This window comes from Chamaea fasciata, unplaced genomic scaffold, assembly GCF_029207755.1.
Source record: "Chamaea fasciata isolate MVZ Bird 193981 ecotype frontalis unplaced genomic scaffold, bChaFas1.0.hap1 SCAF_17, whole genome shotgun sequence".
In the NCBI taxonomy this organism is placed as follows: Eukaryota; Metazoa; Chordata; class Aves; order Passeriformes; family Sylviidae; genus Chamaea; species Chamaea fasciata.
This window is the reverse complement of record NW_027094102.1, coordinates 3,335,661-3,358,104: the sequence shown is the minus strand read 5'-3', so window position 1 is coordinate 3,358,104 and position 22,444 is coordinate 3,335,661. Positions and strand designations below refer to the sequence as shown.

The 22,444-nt window shown below is 40.9% G+C and overlaps 1 protein-coding gene across 1 annotated transcript; it reads right to left on the bottom strand.

The window, feature by feature from the left end:
- Positions 1-3,148: 3,148 nt before the first annotated feature.
- On the bottom strand, positions 3,149-22,391 carry RAB22A (RAB22A, member RAS oncogene family). The gene is made up of 7 exons (XM_066199108.1): positions 22,242-22,391; positions 20,336-20,415; positions 16,801-16,882; positions 12,805-12,876; positions 12,570-12,676; positions 10,645-10,754; positions 3,149-9,308 (listed from the first exon to the last, which is right to left on the bottom strand). Exons 1-7 carry the CDS (start codon positions 22,275-22,277, stop codon positions 9,211-9,213), a joined length of 585 nt encoding a protein of 194 aa, XP_066055205.1. The 5' UTR covers positions 22,278-22,391; the 3' UTR covers positions 3,149-9,210.
- Positions 22,392-22,444: the final 53 nt, after the last annotated feature.

Sequence of the window (22,444 nt, the reverse complement as noted above, 5' to 3'; positions counted from 1 at the left end):
TGGCGGAGCGCACGCTGCCGGGCAGGGCGGGCGGGAGGCGGGATGATGCAGCACGGCGGGGCCCGCGGAGAGGCTGCGGCGGCGCCTGACGTGAGCCCGGCCCCGCCGGCAGGGGCCGCGGAGGGGGGCGGCCGGAGGTGCCTCCCCGCCGCGTTACGGGGGGAAAAAAGGGCTAATAAATAACGTTTAATCGTCACTGGAAAGCGTGGTTTGTAATAAACGCCTTGCTATCCGGAAGCGGAGTGTTATTTTAGGCCTCTGCTCCGCGTGGCCTCGGGGTTGCAGGGGAAGCCCTCGGGCCCCTCGCCGCCCCTGCCCGGCTCCCAGCGCCGCCGGGATCCCCGGCCAGGCTCGGGGAAGGGCAGGGAAGCGCTCCCGGGAAAAGGAGGAGTGCTCGGGGAAGGGCAGGGAAGCGCTCCCGGGAAAAGGAGGAGTGCTCGGGGAAGGGCAGGGAAGCGCTCCCGGGAAAAGGAGGAGTGCTCGGGGCGCAGCGTTACAGCGCCAGGGCAACCCTGGGAGCCGGCATCGAGCTGCAGGAAATACTCGCTTTTTAATGAATAAAACCAGAACTTCAGGTCGCCTCAGATTTTCAGGCATCCTCCCCCTTCCCTTTCTTAGCAGTAACCAAAGTTTTGGGTTGCGCGTTGGGGTTTTTGTGTTTGTTTTGGGGTGGTTTGTGGTGGTTGTGTTTTGTGGATTGTTTGTGTTTAGTTTTGGTTGGTCGGCTTTTACTCCAATGGTTTATTTTTTTTTTTTTAATTTTACAGCATGGTTTAATATAAATAGCTGCTTTGTTGATAGCCCTAGGCCAGCGTAATTACAGCAACACTACGGTTTTCTGCTCCCCACTCCCCTCTCTCCTCAGGTTGTTTTAAACATCTGAAAAGTTCCTAAGAATTTATAAAGCATTGCTGTAACCTGTCAGAGGCAGGAGTTTGGGATGCCCGTTACCAGCAGAAACATGCTAGTCTTAAAAACTGGTAATTTATGTACACTAAAAAGTATTCACTGGGCTTTATACTTTTTTAAAAACTTCAGCATTGCAGGGCAATACATTCAAATACTGCTCTTGTTCCTTTAATTTCTTTTGGGGAAAGAATGGTCACATAACATCATAAAGGGAGTGCATTTTCTTTTCCCGGAAACTAGATTTGGATGGTCTTACTATTTCTGCTCCTGGGGATGCAGGGTGTAATTTTTAGCCTAAACTACAGGTTATATCATAACATTTTAGATCTCAAGTCAGGAGAGAATTGAGCTCACTCATACTTTGTAGCTTTCATGCCTAGTACTGTGGGAAGGTTGCCATCTTTTACCTAATCTCTTAAGTTTTATTTTATAAACAGATTCTCTCTGTAAGCCAGGCATTCTTGGGCCAGTAATTAGTAGAAAAGACAAGTTTTATATGTATTGGTAAGTTAATTGCAACCTAACGGCCAGGGGTAAGAGAGAAAGCTTTACACAGCATATAGTCATACGTAATAAAAACTCTAAAGTAAACAACCATTAAGTGTTGCTGCCCAGGCCTTTCTGAGTTCTACTTTTCCTGAAAGAAGTACAAAGAAACCCCTGAAGCGTTTGATGATCCACCTCTTAGAGGATTTGCCAAGATGTATTGCCTTGCCCTAATTGGCAGCTCTGAACTTACCTGTTTGTGTTTGAAGGACTCGCCCACGTTTTCAGCCAGGCTGAAGGTTTTATAAAGCACAGCATTGTTCAAACTGAAAATTTATGAAGTCTCATGAATGCAGGTTGTCAGGTTTTTGTTGCACGTAAACAATGTGTGTAGATTTAATGTTGTGCAGGTCAGATTCGCTGAAACGGAGGCCACCTGCAATACCCGTTCCACAGACAGCCCTCACTGGGAACAATTCAGCCACAAGACTAAAAGGCAACTTGTTGCCCACGTGGATTTCTGATTAACAGGAGAAAATTAGGATGAACACTACAGGGAAATGCTGGACAGCACCTGAAAGCTTTGCACTGAAACAGTTTCAAGGAACAAGTTCACCTGTCACAAGCCTTCTACCTTGGAAGCCATGAAAGACTTGATCCAAGTGAAACATTCTCATTGTGTGTATGCAAACCAGGTGGTTTGCATTTAGTTTGCAGATTCCCTATGCAAACATATGCAAATGTCTTTTTCTCTCTATTCCAGCATATTCCTTGTGTCTACCCTTCTTATGCCCTCCCTGATGCACGTTCATGCCATCTTAGACAAACACATCTGACACTGTTCAAAAGCAGTTTGCTCACATCTAAGAGCACAACTTCAAAATTGCAGGTAACAAGGAATTTAAATTATTCCAGGTCTCTGTTAAACAAAAGATGACACAGTATGGGTTTCCCGCACAGGAACTGCAGCCAGCCACTTGCTTAATAAAAACTTGGATCCAACCTTTTCATGTGAAACAGCAGTTCAGAAGCAGGACTTTTTTGTTTATTTAGCTTTTGAAGGCTGCAATTAACTCAACATGTTAGATGTGCATCCCAGATTGAAGCAACCAAACCACATCTTTTAAGCATCACGTAAGACAAGTGAGTTAACTGCAGCCAAATCCATATTTTCGGGGACTACATAAACAACAGAGCATTGGTTTAAAAAAAAGCAAGCTACCAACCAGCTGGCTGTATTAACAAACAAGAGAAGATCCCTTCCCAGCACAACAGGCCCCACGACACTATGCAGATATTAAAAGCACTCTGTGATTTTGATTGACAGAAACATGGCCAAAGCAGATGAGAACTGTGCATTTCATGCAGTCTGAGGTAAAAGCAATGTATTAAATAACTGGGCCCTGACAGAATTTGTAAGGCCTTGCCCTGCTCGACAAGACTGTGTGTGGCCTGCAGTTTCTCAGACATGGTGCTGCAAAGAAAGGAAGTGTTACACAAAAGCTGCATTCTCTCTGCTGTTGCCCCCCATCTCCTCTTTGCACAAGATCTTCTGCCTTTGTCTGTGTGTACATAAACCAGGGAAAATCTCCAGTTTCTGAACGCCAGTAGTCAGGACTTCTGGAAAACAGCTATTCCAATCATTTGTACACATAAGCTATTGCTTACATTCCTCTCCTATAATTACATTGCTATAGAGACTGTTTTTTAAGATGTGGAGAATTTTGGAAGCATTTATAAACAAGCCAGCATATTTATAAACAAAGCTTTTTATTAATAAAATGTTTACACCTTTTTGTTTTTGTTGCACAATACATCAGACCGGTAGTGATTTAGCATGTTATTACACTATAAAAGTTTATTATGAATGCTTAGGCTGAAAAGGCTGTTTACATTATGTCAAATCAACATGTCTTTATTTGCATTCTATGCACTATATGGGAGTGTAACAAGTCAAACAAAAAGGAGAGAACAAAAGCCTGGTTTTCCTCATTAGCATCTACAAACCAACAATACAGACAAACCTGTACACGCTCTCAGGACCAGCCCAAGAGAAGACTTAAAAAAAAAAAAGTCTCAAAACATTCATAAGCTTGGGAATTCATCACTACAATATTTCATCACTAGCAATCTGACTACACTTCATGCAGTGAAGCAATGGTTGGGAATTTGTGCAGTTTACAGTGCTGCAAATGCTCTGTAACTTTGAGCGGCTGAAGTTTGTTTCTGTAAGAGATAATATAGTAAGAAGGCACAGACCTTTCAACCCTTGTAACAGGTTAACCCCATCCTAGAATGAAAAGGCAGAATGTTGTTATGAGTGACAAGAATTGCTGACACAAAGGTTAACCTTCACACATTTTACAGGCAAACATTTACTACACTGCAAGAGCTCTATGCATATCAGGTTATTTTTGTGTCCTGAACACACAAATGCAGTTTCTCGTTCAGAAAAAACCTTTTTTTTTTTTTTTTTTCTTCACTGTCCTCAGTGTGGGGGGTACAAGTGGGGAGATTGCCAGGAAGTCTTAAGCATCTTAGCTACAGAAATGCAATCCATTTCTGTGCCTTCAATCAATTAATTCACCATCACAGTGTCAGTGTTGGATGCACAATTTCAGAAAGAGGAAGAAAGTTCAAACACAGAAGAGTGGACTAGAGGCTTACAACAGCTTGCTCCTCCAGGTGAATGTGCTTTTAGCCTTCTTTATGTAGTAAAATACAGTCATGGCACAGGTCTCAGCTGCTCTAACAGTTTCATAAGGCTATGCTAATGAATTATCCTTTTGCTTACAAATATTTGCTGCTGTGACAAAAAAGACACTCACCGCCTTTGTTGTCTAAATCCCATAAGGAAACAAAGAACAAATGGCCAAGAAAACATAATGGATTTAATAGGAAATACATACTGTAACAGCAGTAAAAGTGAGGCAAGACAGTAGCAGTGAATTTATCAAGGTGTCAGAGTTACAGAATATTCAAGTGCAACAACTGGATGGAGTATCACACCCACAGTGATGAAGAGCATGACAGAAGATTGGTCTATGTCCTTCAACATTTGAAAAAGTTGGTTTGTTCAATAGTACGTATGTGGAAACATCAACAGAAACCAAGCAAAGTGAACCCCAAAAGAAAAATTTTACAAAGGTAATTAGCTCCTTAAATAAAATTTCTAGTTAGTGTTTAAGCAGAAATTTAGGAACATCAATTTTCAGGTTGATGTTAATGGGAAGAGCAAAATTGTTTTTTGAAGTCATCTTTATTCTAGACTGAGAAAAGTCATCCTACTGCCTCGATTCTTCATGTAAAATAGGGAGCACCAAAGAACTCTCAGTCATTAGAACCTTTCTAAGTACTTCTGAACAGCTCTTTATAGCATGTACACTCTGACAACACTACGTTAAAAATTCAGGGTTGGGTGGGAGGAAATGAAGGGGTGGAAAGAGGAAAAAGCTGAACCCAGGAACATTTTGACATGTCAGAGGCTAAGCTCATCAGTATTCTTGGGTTTCAGGATGGTCTTATATCCCTTGACAGATTTGTTATCTGTGACACTTCAGGGATGAAGTCTGGCAATGCTTGTTCAGTTTTTTCCAAGTCCTGCATTTTTGACTGTGGCTGAGCAAGAAGTGGTTTGCATTCAGACTTTTGAGACCTCCAGAACATCAGAAGGGATTTTTCAGAAACAAACATTAGTGTCAGAAGGCCTAAATAATTTTAAGGAATGACATTTTGGCACCTGAATTTTTGCACGACATACAAATATGTATTTTCAAGCATATTCCTTTTGACAAGCTGGAGCCATGTGACTCAAAGGAAAGCTAACATGACTATTTTAATAGTAGAACCTGTATTTCCATCTTACATCGGTAATTCACACCAACATCATATTTCTGTAAATCTTCTGTCACCTTACCATCACTAGGCTGTGATCTACTACCAGAGATGGGATCTGAACATGAAACATCAACAGTTTTCTGTGGGGAATTTTTTGCAGATTTTTAGAGACTTAATTCCAAGTACACAATTCTCCTGCTTTGCGTAACTGACTTGTGATTTACAAACCATCTCAGGGGGCTGTACAATGACTTCCTGCTAGAAAAGTTAAGAAAGTGTGTCCTTTTCTCTCAACTGTGAACCAAAAAGCCATTTTTAGAGGCTGCAGGTATTCAGGAGAGATTCACAAAGCCTTTTCACAAAATGAGCAGGCAGTGTAGAAGTTGAAGCCAGTGAATTCTGCAGGTTCTCCTCACGTTGGAGATGATTTTGCCCTGCTTGTCTGTAGCTATTGCTGCTGAGTGAGGTTCACTCCAGGGTGAGCAGCTCCACTGTTCTGACAGCTTCAGTCCTGTAAATCATCCATTCCTGTGCAGATTGCTGACACAGCACACCACAAATAGCCTACACCATCCTTAACACACACTAAAGACCGTTTCACAAGCAAGTAATTCAAACATCACTGCTAAAGCTTCCTTTTCCAACTAATCATGTGTTATACTGGAACTAAACACTAATGTGAAGGAATAATTTAAACTTAACAGTGTAACAAAAAAATCTTGCTGAGGCCAACTTGTAAACCATTCAAGACTCTCACTGTGAATTATTTTTTGATAATTAAAATGAAGCTTTAACCAAGAATGTAGTTCTCCCTCAACCAGGTTGAAGGATTAGACTTCCAAATCAGTAAGTAGGTCCTGTCTCTTCTCCTCTCACCCTCTTCCCAAGCAAGTAAATAATCCCTCTTGAGCAGGCTGGTAGCATTAAATGTAAAGCAACACATCAAAGACTCCAGTCTGCATAAAACATCCCTCTAAACCATTAACTGTCTGATCCTGCAGCACTTAAAGGAAGGGTCTCACTGATGCCAGCAGGGATCTGGAGTGCAGGGATTTGTTCACAGCAACAGCAGAAGTTGTTAGAATTGTCTTAGAACTTTTCAAAGCACCTACAACAATTTTCAGCAGTATGATTATTAGATGCTACTAAATGTCAGCTTCCAAATTTCACCTGCTTGGGTACTTGATATGCCAGTTTTCAGCACGTATGCAAAATATCCTACAAAACTACCTACAACACAGATTGAGAGCCTGGCAAGTCAACTAAGTGACTGCTTTAACAGAGGGTCAGATGAAGACACCTTCCAAAACCTGGAGAGCACATTCAAGTTGCTCCAAAGCTTAAGAATGAAATATTTATCAAATTATATTTTTGTTCAATTTTTTAAATTTCATGAGAAAGAACTGGTCATGTTTAGAAGTTGCAATGGCCATATTTTTTCAGCTGAAAATGCTCTGGATCAATGATATAACATATACCTTGGTACATTTTTACGTACATGATGCTTTGCCCTTTCAAACTTGTTCTGCAGAAATTAATCTGTGCAATGTGCTCTGGGATGACCCTGCTTGAGCAGGGAGGTTGAACCAGATGATCCACTGTGGTCCCTTCCAACCTGAACCATTCTGAGATTGTGTCATTCCCTTAGACAGGATCTGAAAATCGAGTCTCTCTGATGAGCTCAGAAAGACGAGGTGGAATAAAACTTTAATCCTGAGCTTTTTTAACAACTTCTTACCAGGAAAAAAGTTATTAAAAATTTAGCTGGAATGGTTGATAATCAGCACTCCAAACACTCCAATACCAATGTATCTCCAAATAGAGAAGCTATGTTAGGACAAAATATAATCAATTCCAGCAAGCCTAGTGCAAGATCAAAGCAGCTGAGCTAACAAATTATTAATACAAAAGAAACCATTTTTCTCCACCAAAAATGAAACAATGAGCATGTGCATCTCATGCAGGGAAGATTGCATTCCAGCTTTCAGCAGGGCCAGTGATCAATAAACACTTATGTGGACTCAGAAGAACTTACATCAACTATCTGTCTTTTTAAATAAGTGAGTATTAAGAAGCAGCCTCGCTCCAGAGTTGGTAGTTTGGACAGTCTGGACCACTGGCTATTACACACTACCTGCAGTAATTCAAGATCAGAACTGCCAAAAGAGTAGGCTGTATAGCCATGAAGTTGGATTTCTTGGGCTCTCCAGAAGCATGGAGCCTGCAGGACTATGGCAAAGAAGGCAGAATTGGCAATGCAGGCAGGGTAAAGAAAAGGCATGACAAAAATGCGGTCACCAGATATCATTAAACTCATTGACCCATCCAAAAACCTCACTGTACCAGTTTGCCTGTTTTGCTCCAGCTCTGCAAGAATTTTCACTAACACAAACGAATCTGAAGTACAAGTCCTTTCATTTCTTACAAATTTTCCTCCGTTTCCTTCAGAGAAATACTTGAGATGATAGAAAACCAGATTTAAAATAAGAATAAACATCATCACGATCTCAGTTTGATACTAAAGCTAACCAGCATATTTTAGTATATACTCAAGTCTATTAAGCTCTTTTTTTCAAAGGTATTAAAGTTTTTCACTAGTGCTGGTAAGAAACAAAAAGTAAAAATAAATAAAATAGCACAAACAGGTATGGTCAACCTATAGTTTAAATGAAAGCCTACTAAAACCCATACAGAATAAGCTAAACACTGATTTGCTAAAAATCCTCACAGATGAAAAACCCCAGGATCAGAGAGGTAATGCTCTACATTACCACATGTCTTAAGGTTACTTCCTATGTGTATTTTTGTGCCCAAAATAGGAAAGACTGGGTGCTCCCCAGATGAAAGCTTGTTCAACAGACAGGCCTCGTGCTGCCCCAACAGGATTTTCTATTGGCCCTTTCAAATGTCATTGAAAGAGAAAGAATTTCATCTGCCTCTGGATGAACTCACAGTGACAATACCTAAAATACAGGAAAAAACTCCTGATGGAGACTCCCCAAGAGCTTATCCCTAGGTGTGGAATGGAAGGAGTGTAGAAGACTATTATTTTTTACCGTTTTTACATAATTTATAACACTTTAAACACTGGTCTCATAAATATAATATGAACACTTTACACATGCCAAGGAATTAAAAACTTTCCCCAAAAGCTTGTAGGTCTTATCAGAACTACTGGCAGCATCTGTTTACAGTATCTCTTTTTAGTCAGCAACCACTTAATTTAGTCAGATCTACGAGTAATTTTCTTCAACCAACATCTTAATATTAAAAAAACCCTGCAACAACCAAAAGATGCCTATAAGCATACCAGCTTGCCTTAAAGTGATTACAGTCAGCATGAAAAAGAAGATTGTCTGTGGTTTAAGATCTGTTGCTTGTGTCCCCACCCCCAGCGCAGATCATCCTTAAATAAAAAGTGCAAATGGGATCTGGGGACTGGATGGACTGATTTGCCTACTATTTGTCTTCAGTTGCTTACTCTGTAGCCATCTCACATCAGCTGTCCCATCACACTTTGGGTTAGCTACACCAAACTTTAAAATAAGGCTCACTGAAGAAAAGGAAGAAATGACATCTAACTTCCAGACTCCTCCTAATCCAATCACCCCCAAAAGTGCTCATTTCCCTTTTTTACAAAAAAACCTCCCAAAACCTTGGTTACAAAACTATGAAAACATTTCAGTTCTACCATCCACGTAGTCACCTTCCAATCAAGCAAGGCCAAAAGAGTGATGATGGATTCCCTTTGAATGCAAGAGACACTGCACGCTGTGGAAGCCAGCAGGCTGCCCTGACCACTGCAGTCTTTTCTGCGCGCGTACGCGTGTCACAAGAGCCGGTCCCTTTTTGTGGGGACCTCGGGTGTATGAACACCCAGCAGATAAAGATCTAAGACTGAGAATACAAACCCAACGTGAACTATGAACTTCCAAGACCACCTACTGTATAAACAAGTTTGGTTTTGTAAGGGGTCAGTCAACAGCAGCTGCGCTTTGTCACCGATGGCTGTCGTCGAAGTTTGAAGCCCTTCCCACTGGATGCGGGGTTGGTGTCAGTGGATGGAATCCTGCGACCTACAAGGAGGCAGGAAAAAGAAATTTATAGGAAGTGTTGTACTTGAAAACAGTTCTAAGCATCCAGTGTACGCTCTGTACACAAAAATGTGCCTTCCATTATTTTGTAGGTCACTAGGGATGACATTGCTGCCCAGCAGGATGGCAGCAACAGTCTGTGTTATGTCTGTAAGAGGGACGGCTGCACAAATGGACAGCAGAGGAAGTATGAAGTCAATTTAGCAGCAGTTACACCTCAGGCTCATCTAGACCTGGACAGCTGAGCTGTAAAAGCACTTGGAGAATACTTTGCAGGATGCAATACCATCTGGAAGAGCTTGAGAACAACCATCTTGACCTGTATTTCCACAGATCACCTGCATCCGGCTTAACAAAGGAGTGCTTGTAGAGAGAGCTGCTTTACTCCTCTCATCAGTCTTTAGAATGGACTGCTCCTGGTTGGGCATTCTCTTCTGAGGAGGATTTATGATTTCTTTTCCCCTCCCATAATTTATTCAAGATCAATTTTAGAGAGCAACTATTAAGTCAATAAATCAGGAAGCTAATCTACAGCACATACTTTTTCCATCAGCTTCAATATATTCAATATATGCTTCTACAGACCCTATTTTTTTTTCTTAAGTCTGATGTTTCTCTTTTCACAAACAAGCTGACACACCTGCACATTGGTGCTGCTACTTGACACACATTCTCCAAATAATATTGCCTAGAATTCACTTTGGAATACTGCTTTTTATTCACACATATAAAAAGTATCATTGTTGTCCTCACCACAAATGGGACAGAAAAGATTTGCAATTTAATATAAAAAACCCCCAAGGTACTACAAACATACTTGAGGAAAATCTACATGCAGTAGTTGCTATTCCCCATGCAGTAATCTGGCATTTATGAATTCTTGTATTTTTTAAACTACACTTTTTTTAGCCTAAGTACAAACACTAAGAGTGAGAACTTAATTCCTTTTCTCAGATATATAAAGTCTGGATCTTCCTCATGCCATTTCCTTCCTCTTTCATAACCTTGGAAGTACTAATTGGAACATTCAATAACAAACATGGGTAAGATGACACTGATTTCTGACATGAGTACCCTGCCTGCTATTAATCTAGCAGCATCACAGTAGGCTGAAAACCTCAAGAAGGAATATTTAGAGGTCATTAGGTGACAGGAAATTCATGCAGCTCATTTTGCAGTTTGTAGTCATGTCAGCTTGTCATGAATTTAGTATAAAGTCTGTAAATTTTCACCCAAATAGCACAAAAAGCAATAGAGAAATCAAATTTCTACTCAAGTTTTTTGCAGAAGAAAGCACATGAACTATTTAAATACTTACTAATTTCTATAAAGAGTTCATTAATGTTTATTGCATTTTTCGCACTTGTCTCTACAAATATTGCATGAATGGAATCTGCATAGTCTTTAGCATCTTTTTCCATGACTTCTCTGGGAAAAAAAAGAGCAAAGAAAAATTCATAAATGCAAAAGAACCCCATTACTCAAAGCCTTAAGGGACAGATTAAGTTTTTAAGTGTCTCCTATAATGAATATTTTACCTGTTTGGCATCCCAGTGCTCCCTCATGCTGAAGCTGATGCTCATTCTTTACTCTGTGCTGTCTCCCTGCCTTGAGGGATGAGCACAGTCATGAACTACCCAAGGCCTTAATCCATCTGACAACAGTGCAGAGGTTTTGTCTGAAGTGCTCTAAGCTTGGGTCTGCAATCAATCCTTCTGAGGTGTGTTATTTACCCGACCAGCTTTATATGTCCTCAGAAGATCCTAAAGCATTATTTCCAATGATCCTGTGCATTTCTTGTGACTGTTTACAAAACCAAAGTATCCCCCAACACTGCACACATCATCAGCACAACATCTACTTTACATGAAGATGCAGCTATATAAAAGGAATATTTTTATACTGAGCACGCAGAAGTGTACAGGTTATTCTGCACCCCAAAGTAGGCAAGTTGATGATTTTATATCGTTCCTTTAAAAAAATTAAAAATACAACCCCAATAGCTGTAGGGAGGTCTGGACTTTATGTCGTATCACTTCACAAACAATTACTACAACACAGTGGCTACTTTTAGTAATGAGGGACTTTAGGATATCAAGAGCATGGACTTTGAGCAGTGACTCAAATATTGCCTCTGACTGAAGTACAAGGAATCTTCCTCATTAGCTTGAGTGGCAATGTTTACACTTCTGATGCCAGCTGAGCATGTGAGTTCTGAATTCTGTCCTAAATACTTTTACACTGTATTTCCTTCAAAAGATATGCTACTTCTAATGAAAGTTATTAGAGCTCACTAGGTAACTTCCAGGTATTAACAATTTGTAAAACCATACTCAGAGCCACCTTTGCAGAGGTTCTTTAAACATATTACCAGCTGTCTCCTTTAAGACACCAGCTGTGGTGCCTTTTCCAGTGAAACCTAAACCCAAGAAGTTTACACACACCTCCTTTCTGAATTTTGGCTTATTTAACCAGGACATCAATAAAAAAGGCCTTCTTTTGTTTTTAGTACATGCCTTCCTGAAAGTTTGGCTCTTCATAAAGTTTCTCAAGAGCTTTTCCCGCTCCCTGCAACTATTTTGGCCACAGCCAATTCCACCCCAATATTTAAGCAGGGAAGGAAGGCACCTGAACAAGCAAGACAGAAAAACCTACACAATGCTTTCCAACAGGCTTGGTGTTTTTCCTAACAAAATGAGGTGCTACAGACTGACAGGGGCACTTCTTGTAAAGTGAGGTAAACAGCTTCTATTACACTATAGTTTCACAGGCAGTTTAGGTTTGTGTAACTTGGCACTGCCACCAGAAAAGGTAATCCTGTCTCCCTGTAAACTGCTCGTTCCTAACCCTGCCATCCTCACACTGTTATGCCAGCAAGTGTTCATGGTGTGAGAAAGATAAATATACTTGGACCAGTTTTCTTTTTTTTTTTTTAAAGGGTTAGTTTTAATCTGGATGTATTTTACAGACCTATTCACTGCCCAGTCACACGTGAACTCACATCAGCATCAGGGGAGGAAGTGGGTGAGACCATCCAAGGGCAGACTAACCACATCTTCTGACAGCAGAAACAGCTCAAACCCCATGTCCTCTGACAGCAGAAACGGCTCAAACCCCTTGTGAAACCACAACTCTAGAGCAGAAGGGCTTAAATTCTTCTATGCCTTTCAGCTGCTCTAAAATCTTAAAATATTTAATGCTAGGGCTTAAGGAAAACCCTCCAAACTGACAGGAGTTATTTACCTGACATCATTAAGATCACACTTATTTCCTGCAATAGCTACAACAATGTTGGGAGGTCCATGCTGGCGAAGCTCTTTAACCCAGTTCTTTAACGTTGAGAAAGTTTCCTAATGTGGGAAAAAAAAAAAAAAGAAAGAAGATGGAAGGAATTAAGAAATTAAGAGTCAGAACTGGCCCATGACACAAATAAAAAACCCCAGAAAGAGTAATGCTGGGTGAAGAGCAAGTTTCTTACCTCTTTTGTGATGTCATACACGATAATGGCTGCTGCTGACCCTCGGTAATACATCGGGGCTAAAGCACGGAACTGGAAGACAGACAGCAGACAACATAAACCTGATCTGCCACTGGCACCAGAACCTCACTATCATCACTATTACTATTGAAAAGAAGTGAAAACCAAGATCACAGCAGGGAAAAACTTTCCTTTACAGTCACAACTAGTCTGTGCAGCAGAGCACATAACCTCCCAGGAAGGCATTGTTCTCCTAAGGCCAGGCAATAAATCCTGTTGGGCTCAGCAGCACCCACTGCAAACAGCAGGAAGGCAAACTTGATCTTCTTTTGCCTAGATTAGAACCTCTCCCTTAACAGACTGTCCACACAAACATGCACGTGCTTGACTTTAAACACCAAACAAGGGCAAGAACGCAGGGAGAAGCAAGGTCAACTTTGGCTAAGATGAAAATGTTAAGAAAACCAGCAGATATTAATTTTGATCTGAAATGTTCAGAAGCTGCTGTCCGCTTCTAGCCCTGTGGATCAGTCTTCAGTCTAAAATGCTAGAAACTTTGATTTCTTCACAGTCTAACTTACGGCTTTAGGGATTTTGCTTCAGTTTTTCCCCTCAAATTTAGAAGCATGTTTAAACCAAAAAACTGTGAAAACCCACAATTTTGTGCCCTGTTGCAAGCAGAGCTTTAAGGAACATGCTAGATAAAAGGCTGCAGTAATTTTTTAGTGATTTTCAGAATTAAATTACAGCAGGTCTGTTTGCTTTGTAGGGCCTGTTTACCTTTGTGTGCACAGAACCTTATGAATCCACTGCTAAAAAAAAAGTGATTAAGTACACAATCAAGCTGCATCAAAAATATCAGCGAAGCATTCTGAAGAACAGTGGGATATTCTGCCAACTTTAAAAAAGCCAAGACAACTTATCCAGCAACCAGAATTCTCCATCAAAGTGCAGAGTGAACTGCATGTATTGGTTCCATGTAAGCATGTGTGATTTAGAGCTTTTGTGCATCTTATTACTCCGGGTAAAAATAATGAATTGGATACAGTTTTTCATAAAGGCTTATTCATTTCTAATAAAATACCAATTTCCTTTTGCTTAGTACAGTTCAACTGAGAGCAATATAATAAATCATAAAAATCTTGCTATAAAGCAGAATTCCAGACCATTTACATTTGGCTCTCCAATTCTGTTTTGAAAATAGGATTTTGAATGCAAAGTTCAGAATATAAAAATATTTAATAGTGGGAAAGGGAAACATGGGCAGGCATTCAGTTCACATTGGGACATAATCCCTCTCTTCCTTCTAAGTACTAAAATATAAAGGGTAAACCACCACTTGGACTGCTTGCAACCTGGCTTTTTGATTATCTCACTATTTACATTGGGAATAAACCAACTTTCCCTTGCTGATTTTGTATTACTCTCATTTCCTGTCTGCTAACACTTAGATACTTTTTTCCACCTAAGAGCAGTCGGCAGATAAAATATATTAACTAAACAGATGTTACCAGAAACACTGGATTTTCCTTTTGCAATTTTTCCAAAGACTTCAGCTTGCCCCCCAGCCTCCAATTTGTGTTTTGACAGAATTATTAATGTAATTATGCATAACGTAATTATGCAGGGAAACTCAAAACTGTTAGGTGAGAAGGCAAAAATCCTAATTACTGTAAGTGACCTCCTATCAATTGAATTCAGTGTAGAAGAAAGGAGAGAAGAAATAAGGTGTGTGTGTGTGTAAATGAGGTGTGTTTGAATGACTTGGTGCACATTTCCATCTCTGGAACAAAGCTATCCAGCCACCCCAAAGCCACTGAGAGCAAGGGGGTGCCCAGGGCACTGCAGCACTATTTGCAGCTGGGCTTTTGAAATGGGAAACAGCAAGCACTCGTCAAGAAGGCAGGACGGTGAATTCCATGCATTCCACATCACAGCTCAGCAGAGATGTTTCAGTTCCAAGAATGGTGTGGACATTTTTAGTATTCCAGATCTATTCCACAGAGGGAATCCCTTCCATAATGGATTGTCAGATATGCTGCATGACCAGAAAACTGCTACAGATTTCAGGGCCAGGCAGGTATGCAGCCCATTTGTGACAGCAGTGATAGTGCTGTCCTATTCTGGAGAAGGAAACCTCAGTGAAGATACTGAATCATTTCAAAGTAAACGTCCTTGCTCACATTTCACTGATTTCCTCGGGTTATACTGGGGTCTCAAGTGACTTCTCTCAGATATGGAACATAAACTCCACAGGTATCACAGCTCCTGGCTCAGAGTCCTGGTAAAACACCTTTCCTTTTTTGATTTCAATAAAGATATCAAGCAACTTGTATGGAAGAAAATTAAAGAGGTATCACTGAGAGTCCAAAAATAGACCAGGAACATGCTGGTCATGTACAGAGATGCTTCCTCAGATTAGATGTGCTGAATCCAAATCACAGGGTCCTCCCATTGCTTGCACAGTTGAAGCAAACAGGATGGAATGCTAAAATGTAATGGATGTTTCCTGCCAAATAGCGGCAGGCACGTTTATAAAGATTTCCATTTAAGAGTACCAACCTCTAAAAATTCATACCTCTACCTCTCAGAATATCACTTTGCAGCAGTAACATCCCAGAATGGGCTATGATGTTCACTTAAGACAAACTATTTACAGCAAATGCTGACTGACTGCTGGGAATGGAAGGACTCAGGATATTTTTGATAACACAGATACTATTGGACATATTCCTGGGAAACATCCCTGACAAATTAAGTTTCCTTTATGTGGTGCTGTTAGAAGGAAATAAATTGTCATTCAGAATCGACAGCACTAAATCACAATACAAACACACTTGAGTCACTTCCTAGCCATCAAGGCTGTTCTCAAGCCAAAGAGCTGGCAACTCAGCTCCACCAGGAATCCTAAAGTGCCTGTGGATAGGGACTGAGGCTTTACAAGGTGTTTGTTGTTATTGGGGGAGTTGTTCTGTTGGTTTGTTTGTTTTTTTGTTTGGGCTGTTTCTCAAGCCAATCCTGAAAAGCAGTACAGCTGTATTTGCCTGTTGTTACCCTGAAGGAATAACCCAACCTTTATCACAGTTACCTCACATTCTAAATAAACTCACTGTGAGGACGTGGCAGCTGCCAGTAGTTCAGTGAACAGTGCTTATTCTTGCTGTTTCTTGACTGTTAATGCAGCTGCTGTAATTTCTACCACTCTTACTAGTAATCCATAAGCAAGCAAGTTCCCTAGCAAAATCTTCCTTTTAAATTCCAAGTGAAAATCATGCAAAATAATTAGCTGGGATTTCATCTGATTAGTCATTTTCTTCAAAGCTTTTGTTGCCTCCCCTCAGAACTCTGCATGCTGCAGAGATCAAAACCCCAAACTACCAAATTAAAATTTAGATTTCAAAAGAGATTTCTTGACATAGCTTCTAACATCAGATTTCATTAGTAAAACTTTACAAAAGAATAAAAGAGCAGTTATCACCTGTAACATTGCTTGAAACTCTGCTTTGGAAAGCCTAAATTTACATCCTACTCACATGAAGCTAACAAAATGTGTTCGCACTTGTATATTTTTCCAGAATCAAAGCCTTTTACTATGAAACATGGTAATTCATTTCACTTTGATTCTTGTGTTGCTCTACTGGCTGTAAATATTGCAGTTGAATGTTTAAAATTCAACTAGAAATGGTACTAGAGATTGCTGCTGGCTTCCCCCACACCAGCCTTGTTTTCTGTGGAAAAACCATTCCCTTTCAGTGAATCTAAACCCAGACTATTGTTTCATTAACTCCTGGTAATCTTCCTTACCTTTACACTTTAATCATGACAACAATGAAAAATAAAAACATATCTGCAGCACCCACATCTAATAGGAACCTGCACAAAAGTGTTCTAATACATGTTTGTAAAAGCAGATCACTTTGTGACTTTCAGGGGCAGAGATGAAAAGCAACCTAAGCTCTGGCCCAAACTTTCTCCACAGATATTGACTTGACTCACCCGCTCCTGTCCAGCTGTATCCCAAATCAGGAATTTATGCAGCTCATTCTGATACTGTACAGTCTTGGTCATAAAGGAGGCTCTGAAAAAAAAATACAGAGTTCATGCTTTTTGAGGATATAAATATATCCTTGGAACATTCATTACTGCCATGAGCTTCCAAAAAGGTTCACATTCCAATAAAAGGGCTTTCCCCACACATAAACACACAAATTGATGAAGCATTTCAGATAAAAAGGCTGAAATTAAGAGGATGAAATTTCCTTTCAGAGACTGACATTCAACTACCAAAACACAACATGAATGCAAATTATAGGTTTTAATTGTTCATAAGCTTTGGATAAAAAAATAATATATAAAATATATATTAAAAAATAGGATGTATGACAAAACCCCCAGAAAGATCAGCCTTTTAACCACATCCTTCCTCAGAGCATCACAGCAATCACCTCAGTGATGCCAGTTTCCAGCACACTGGAAACTCCTAGGAGGAAAGAGGTCAAATTCTTTCCTTTGCATCAGCTTTTTCTGTCTCTGCACTAACATTCAGATAACTGCTAGTAAATCCATACTTGGGAATAAAATAGGAGATGGGTATCAGTATTGGTAGGTGTTAACAGGACAAAGAAATCAATAGAGTAAATTGCTTGTTGTCTGCACCCTCTACAGCTCCCAAATCCTGTCTAGCATTACATATTTTAGTTTGCAGAGGCTCTTGGACTTCCAGAAGAAAAAAAAAAACTCTCCTATGCTCCAGGTGCTTCTCCCCTGGCCCAAATGCTAGATGTTTTACAGTTAAATATTGCAAAGTATTTCTGTGGATTATTTGATCTGATTTAGTTGAATGAGTGCATTTCCCACAAGAACACAAATTGAGTGACCTTACTCTTTTACAAGAGGGAGTCTTTTGCTGTCTCTCTCACCTCTAGGCTCATTTCTCACTGGGAAAACCACACACTGAATTCAAATCCCTGCACAGCTGGAACTACAGGTGACACAACTGCTTTAAGCACATGAGCTCCTACACTGTGAACATGAATACTTCTTGCGTGATGAATTCCTGCCACTTGAAAATATTGCAAACTTCCAAACTTCTTGTTCTTCTGTCAGTTTTGACAGGATTGTGAAGACACTGGGGCTTCTTACAGTACCCCAAACTTGCTGTACAGTCAGACTGAGAGAGCAGGAGTCTGTCAGCAGGATCAGCATTGAACACCTGAGCCCAGGACTCTGAACTCCAGTTTATCTCGGGGCTTAAGAACCACTTAATGATGTCCTTGACACTTTTGTAGCGAATGTGACTGCAAGCTTTGGACTTGTTTCAGGGCTATAAGAGGACAATTAACTAGCTACATTAAAGAAAAGGAAGCAGTTACACAATGTTTCAGCTGTTAGGAGGTACACTTCTCCCCATTCCTCAAGCCCAGAACATTTGTCAAGCAGCGTGTCAATCTCCAAAGTTGATTTGTCTTTTAAGAAGCCAAATAAAAAGTTGCAACTCCCCAAAAAAGGAAGATCCTAATTGCACTGCATTTCAACACCATGAACTAGCTGATGTATTTGTGCAATGAGTAAAGAAAAAGTGATAGGAGTATCTGTTGTAAGGCACAGCAGAGACTTTCACTTCCTTTAAGACTGCTGCAAATTATGCATCAAATCTGAATTCTCTGCTCAATATGGAAACAGTTTCCTAAATCATAGATTCTCACTGAATTTATCTTACTTGGTTCTATAAATCAAAACATCCCTGTAAAGTCAACTTGAACTGAAAAGTTGTGTTTCTGTAATTCACACCACAAGTAAACCATCCCCTGACAAGAGCTTAAATGCTTCTCAAAATCCTTTGACAGTTGGGTCACCAAAACCCTCCAAACTGGAGTTATCCTTGATGACTTTTAGTAGGAATAATGTCTGTTTTGTTACTAAATTTCCCAGCTGCTTCTCCCAGCCAAGCAGGCACTGTAACTTGTTTGATATTCCTTTTTGATGCTATAAGGAAAGACAAGATATTCTGCAGTACCTAGAAGTATATGCTGGTTAAATGTGCCCTCAGCATCCTGAGGGGAAAAAGCTGCAGGATTCTTCCAGGGCTTCTGCAGCTGCCCAGATCAGAAATTGAGCAACGAACACTGACAACAACAAAGTGTGATTGCTCAGCTGATTCTAAGAGGAATGAAAACAGGACAGGAAACAAGATCATATCTCATGAACTCAAAGACCCAGGAATAAAGTTGAAACATTCTCAGCATTAGTTTTGCAAGATGCTCAAAGCTCTTCTAATCCTTACTTTGTCCTTTCCACCTAATAGTCTCAATCAGGAACTAAAAGCCAGGTATATTAAAAAAGTAAAAATTAATTTACTTTAAGTATTCACTGTGTGTTTTGCTGGAGCTTTACACAATCCCTGCATTTGGGCAAGTTTTGATTCATTTACATAGCTAATTACCAAAATAACCAGTCCTCAGACCAATGAATGATTTTGTTAAGGCTGGTAAGAGATAGATTTTCAGTCTGACACTTCAAGCAACTATAATGATTTCAGTACTGTCAATAAACCTCTGTTAACAGGGAAATTGAAACAAAAGCACATTTCTACAGAACATCTTGCAGATATTTATATTCAGAAAAAGAGGGGGATGTAACAGAAAAGAGAGAAATCACAGGGACCCCAGTTTTTCAGCAGGACAGGATGAGACACAGCTGATCCTTATCAGCAGGATCTTTTTTGGTCCAAGCTGTAGCAGAGCCTGTGTGACACCTGAGACAGGAAGCTGTACTGACACCCCCACACACCTCTTGGCATCAAGCAAAGGCTGTCCTCCCATAAGCCAAAAATTGCTTCTGATCAAAGCAGCCCAAAAGACACTTGCTAAGCAAAAAAAAAAAAAAAAAAGACAGCAAAAGAAATAAAAAGATCCAATTAAACTCCAAGAATTCCTGATGCTTGCCCTTCCTTCTATCCATTCAAAATTTGAGATCGATAATGTTGATACTCTGAGGCTCAAATTCCAAATATCCCCCTTACCTATGAGACCAACTGCAAAAACAGTTTCATCAGGTAGCTTTGTGTGTGCATTGCATACAGATGTGTAGCATTTTAACTAATTAATGGTAAGACCTACCTGAATTAGTATGTTAACCACCCTCAGGAACCTAGGAGACTTATAGTACTTGAGTCCTAAAAATTTGTATTAGAAACCATGGAGTTGCATAATAATTAGACGTTGAAACTTAAGGGCTGTGCATGAGAAAAGCATGCTGTCCCTTCAGCAGAAGCATCTGTAGTGTATTTTATTCACTGTTAGCTTAGATTAACAACACAAAAATGGGTCCAGACCTTACCCATGAAAATGGAAGCTGCAGGAGGGCTGAGAACACTCCTACGTGTCCTGAGGTAGCTCACAGGCTTAATTAAGACTGCAGGCATGTTTCTTGCCACATTCGGCTGCCACACACGAAGAACTCCCAAGTGATCTACTCAGCTAATTTCATTTTATTCTTGCATAAATCACATTTACTTCATTTACTTTCTTACCCTATTGTCGGGTTGATGTTGGGATCAAAGCTGTCTTCCACAAATCTCCACACAATACTTGATTTGCCCACACCAGTGTCCTAAAAAAAAGAACAGAAACAGTTGGAAGTGGTATTAATGACGATAAACTGATGATTCTTTTTGTCCTCAAATCCTGCAGTACACTGCAGTGAATAACACATTCCTGCAGAGAATCTCAGAGAAGTTGTGAAATACTTCAGGTATTATAATTATTTAGTAGAAAATGAAAGGACAGTGATAAGTTACGGTTTTCTGAACAAAATTGTTAAGGTTTTTTTTAAAGGACCACAAAAATCTGCATTCACACTTACTATTACTCAAACTTTGGGGTTTTTTTACAAAGCTAGGCACACCTTGCAATGGAAGAGCAGTGGGAAAAGACCACTTTTGGTAAAATATACAGCAATTAAGTATGGATTGCCAGGATGGAGGACCAGGGGAGCACATGAAATTACACAAGTGTGACACATGCATTCAACCTCTGACTAATGCTGTCCCACCCTGCTTAATGAAAGACTTGAAATTTCTTCTGTGACACACCTGAAACACATTACTAATGCAACTCTACAGTGCTAAAAATGGTGAAAGAGGAAACAAACCATGAAAACACTGGATTGTGTATATTTTTGCATCACCAGCTCCATGGTTAAAAAGCAAAAGATATATAGAAGTCATATTTAGAAGTGAAATAAACTCTTAGTGGTAAAACACTTCTCAGTAGAAGCTAGACGTCTGAAATTGTATCTTAATTAAGATGTGGGAAGACAAACTTTTTGCTTTACCTTTCCTAAGTCATTAAAACTTTAAGGTATAAACCCCTCAGGAATTGCTACACCGAAACTGAAGTTTTACGTCATTCATGCTTTTTTTTCCCAAACTCCTGAATATTGCAGTCATTTGGGTACACTCTGTATGATCGTGGACGTCCTGCCAAGCTGTTTTCCTCTTGAGAAAAAGCACGTTATCATAGCTCTGTATTTCATACTGCTTGCAGTCTCATTAATCAGAGCAAATCTTAAAAAGAGAAACACAGATGTGGTTCCTGGCTCAGGGAGTTCAAGGACAAATTTTCCTGGGTGCTTTTCCTCCTTTTCCTGCGTGACAAAATGTTTCTCAGGCCAGGTGAACACAAACAGTAGTTACCCCAAATACCTTCATAACACCAAGGGCACTCAAACACGTAATCTTCCCCTCTGAAGGGCAATGTGGCCATTTAGAAGCAGAAAACAATCGTGAACGACAGAGGCTTTCGATGCGGGTGGTGACACCTCCACCTGCTCGGCGCGGGGCTCTCACACCAAACCAAGCCAACAGGCAGCTTCATACCCTTCCATTCTCAAACTTCTGCTTCACTTCGCTCCACGTCTCCTCCTTCCATCACCCACAAGGCTTTCAAGCCTACATATGTTCTTAGAATATAAGCTCAGGCCACTCCCTCTCTCCCACCAGTTTGATTTCAGGTGCTTCTATTTATTTTGTGAACTCCAAGCCCGAAACAGCCTAGGAGAAAGAGGGAAGCACGCATTGGACATCCGTGCTTCCTCTCTCAAATTTTTTAAAAGGAGAACAGGGCAGAAAAGGAGCGATTTGACCCCGGGCAGACGCCTCCCCCCGCGGTCCCCTCAGAGGGATGGAGCGAGGGCCACCGCACCCGGGGGAGCTCCCCACGCTCGGCGCCTCTCCGGGCTCCGACACAGGCTCTCCAGGCACCGAGAAAAGCTTTCCGCCATCGCCACAGAGCCTCTCCAGCCTCTGACAGAAGCTCTCCGCCATCACCAGAGGTTTTCCCGGAGCTCTTGACAAGAGGCTCCGCGCCACCACAGAGCCTCTCTAGGCAGCCCCTCTATCCCGCTCCCACCCTCCCCTCCCGCCGCCCAGCACTCACCCCCAGAAGGCAAACTTTCAGCTCCCTCAGAGCCATGGCCGGGCGGGCAGCGCCTTCAGCGAGCGCCTGAGACGCGGCCCAGCAGGATCATCGCCGTCCCCGCGGCGGCCGCCCCCCGCCCGCCCCGGTTACCCGCACACCGCGCTCCTCCTCAGGCTGCGCGGCCGCGCCGCCATCTTGGGCGGCCGCCGGAGTCCCCGCCC

Bases quoted from the DNA above. Each gene is read 5' to 3' on its own strand.
- RAB22A (XM_066199108.1), bottom strand. From the start codon at position 22,277: ATGGCTCTGAGGGAGCTGAAAGTTTGCCTTCTGGGG. The intron at 10,755-12,569 runs GTAAATAACTCC...TTTTTTTCCCAG, and splicing joins TGTGATCTTAATGATGTCAG to AGAAGTCATGGAAAAAGATG. The intron at 9,309-10,644 runs GTAAGTATTTAA...GCCTCCTTGTAG, and splicing joins TGAACTCTTTATAGAAATTA to GTCGCAGGATTCCATCCACT.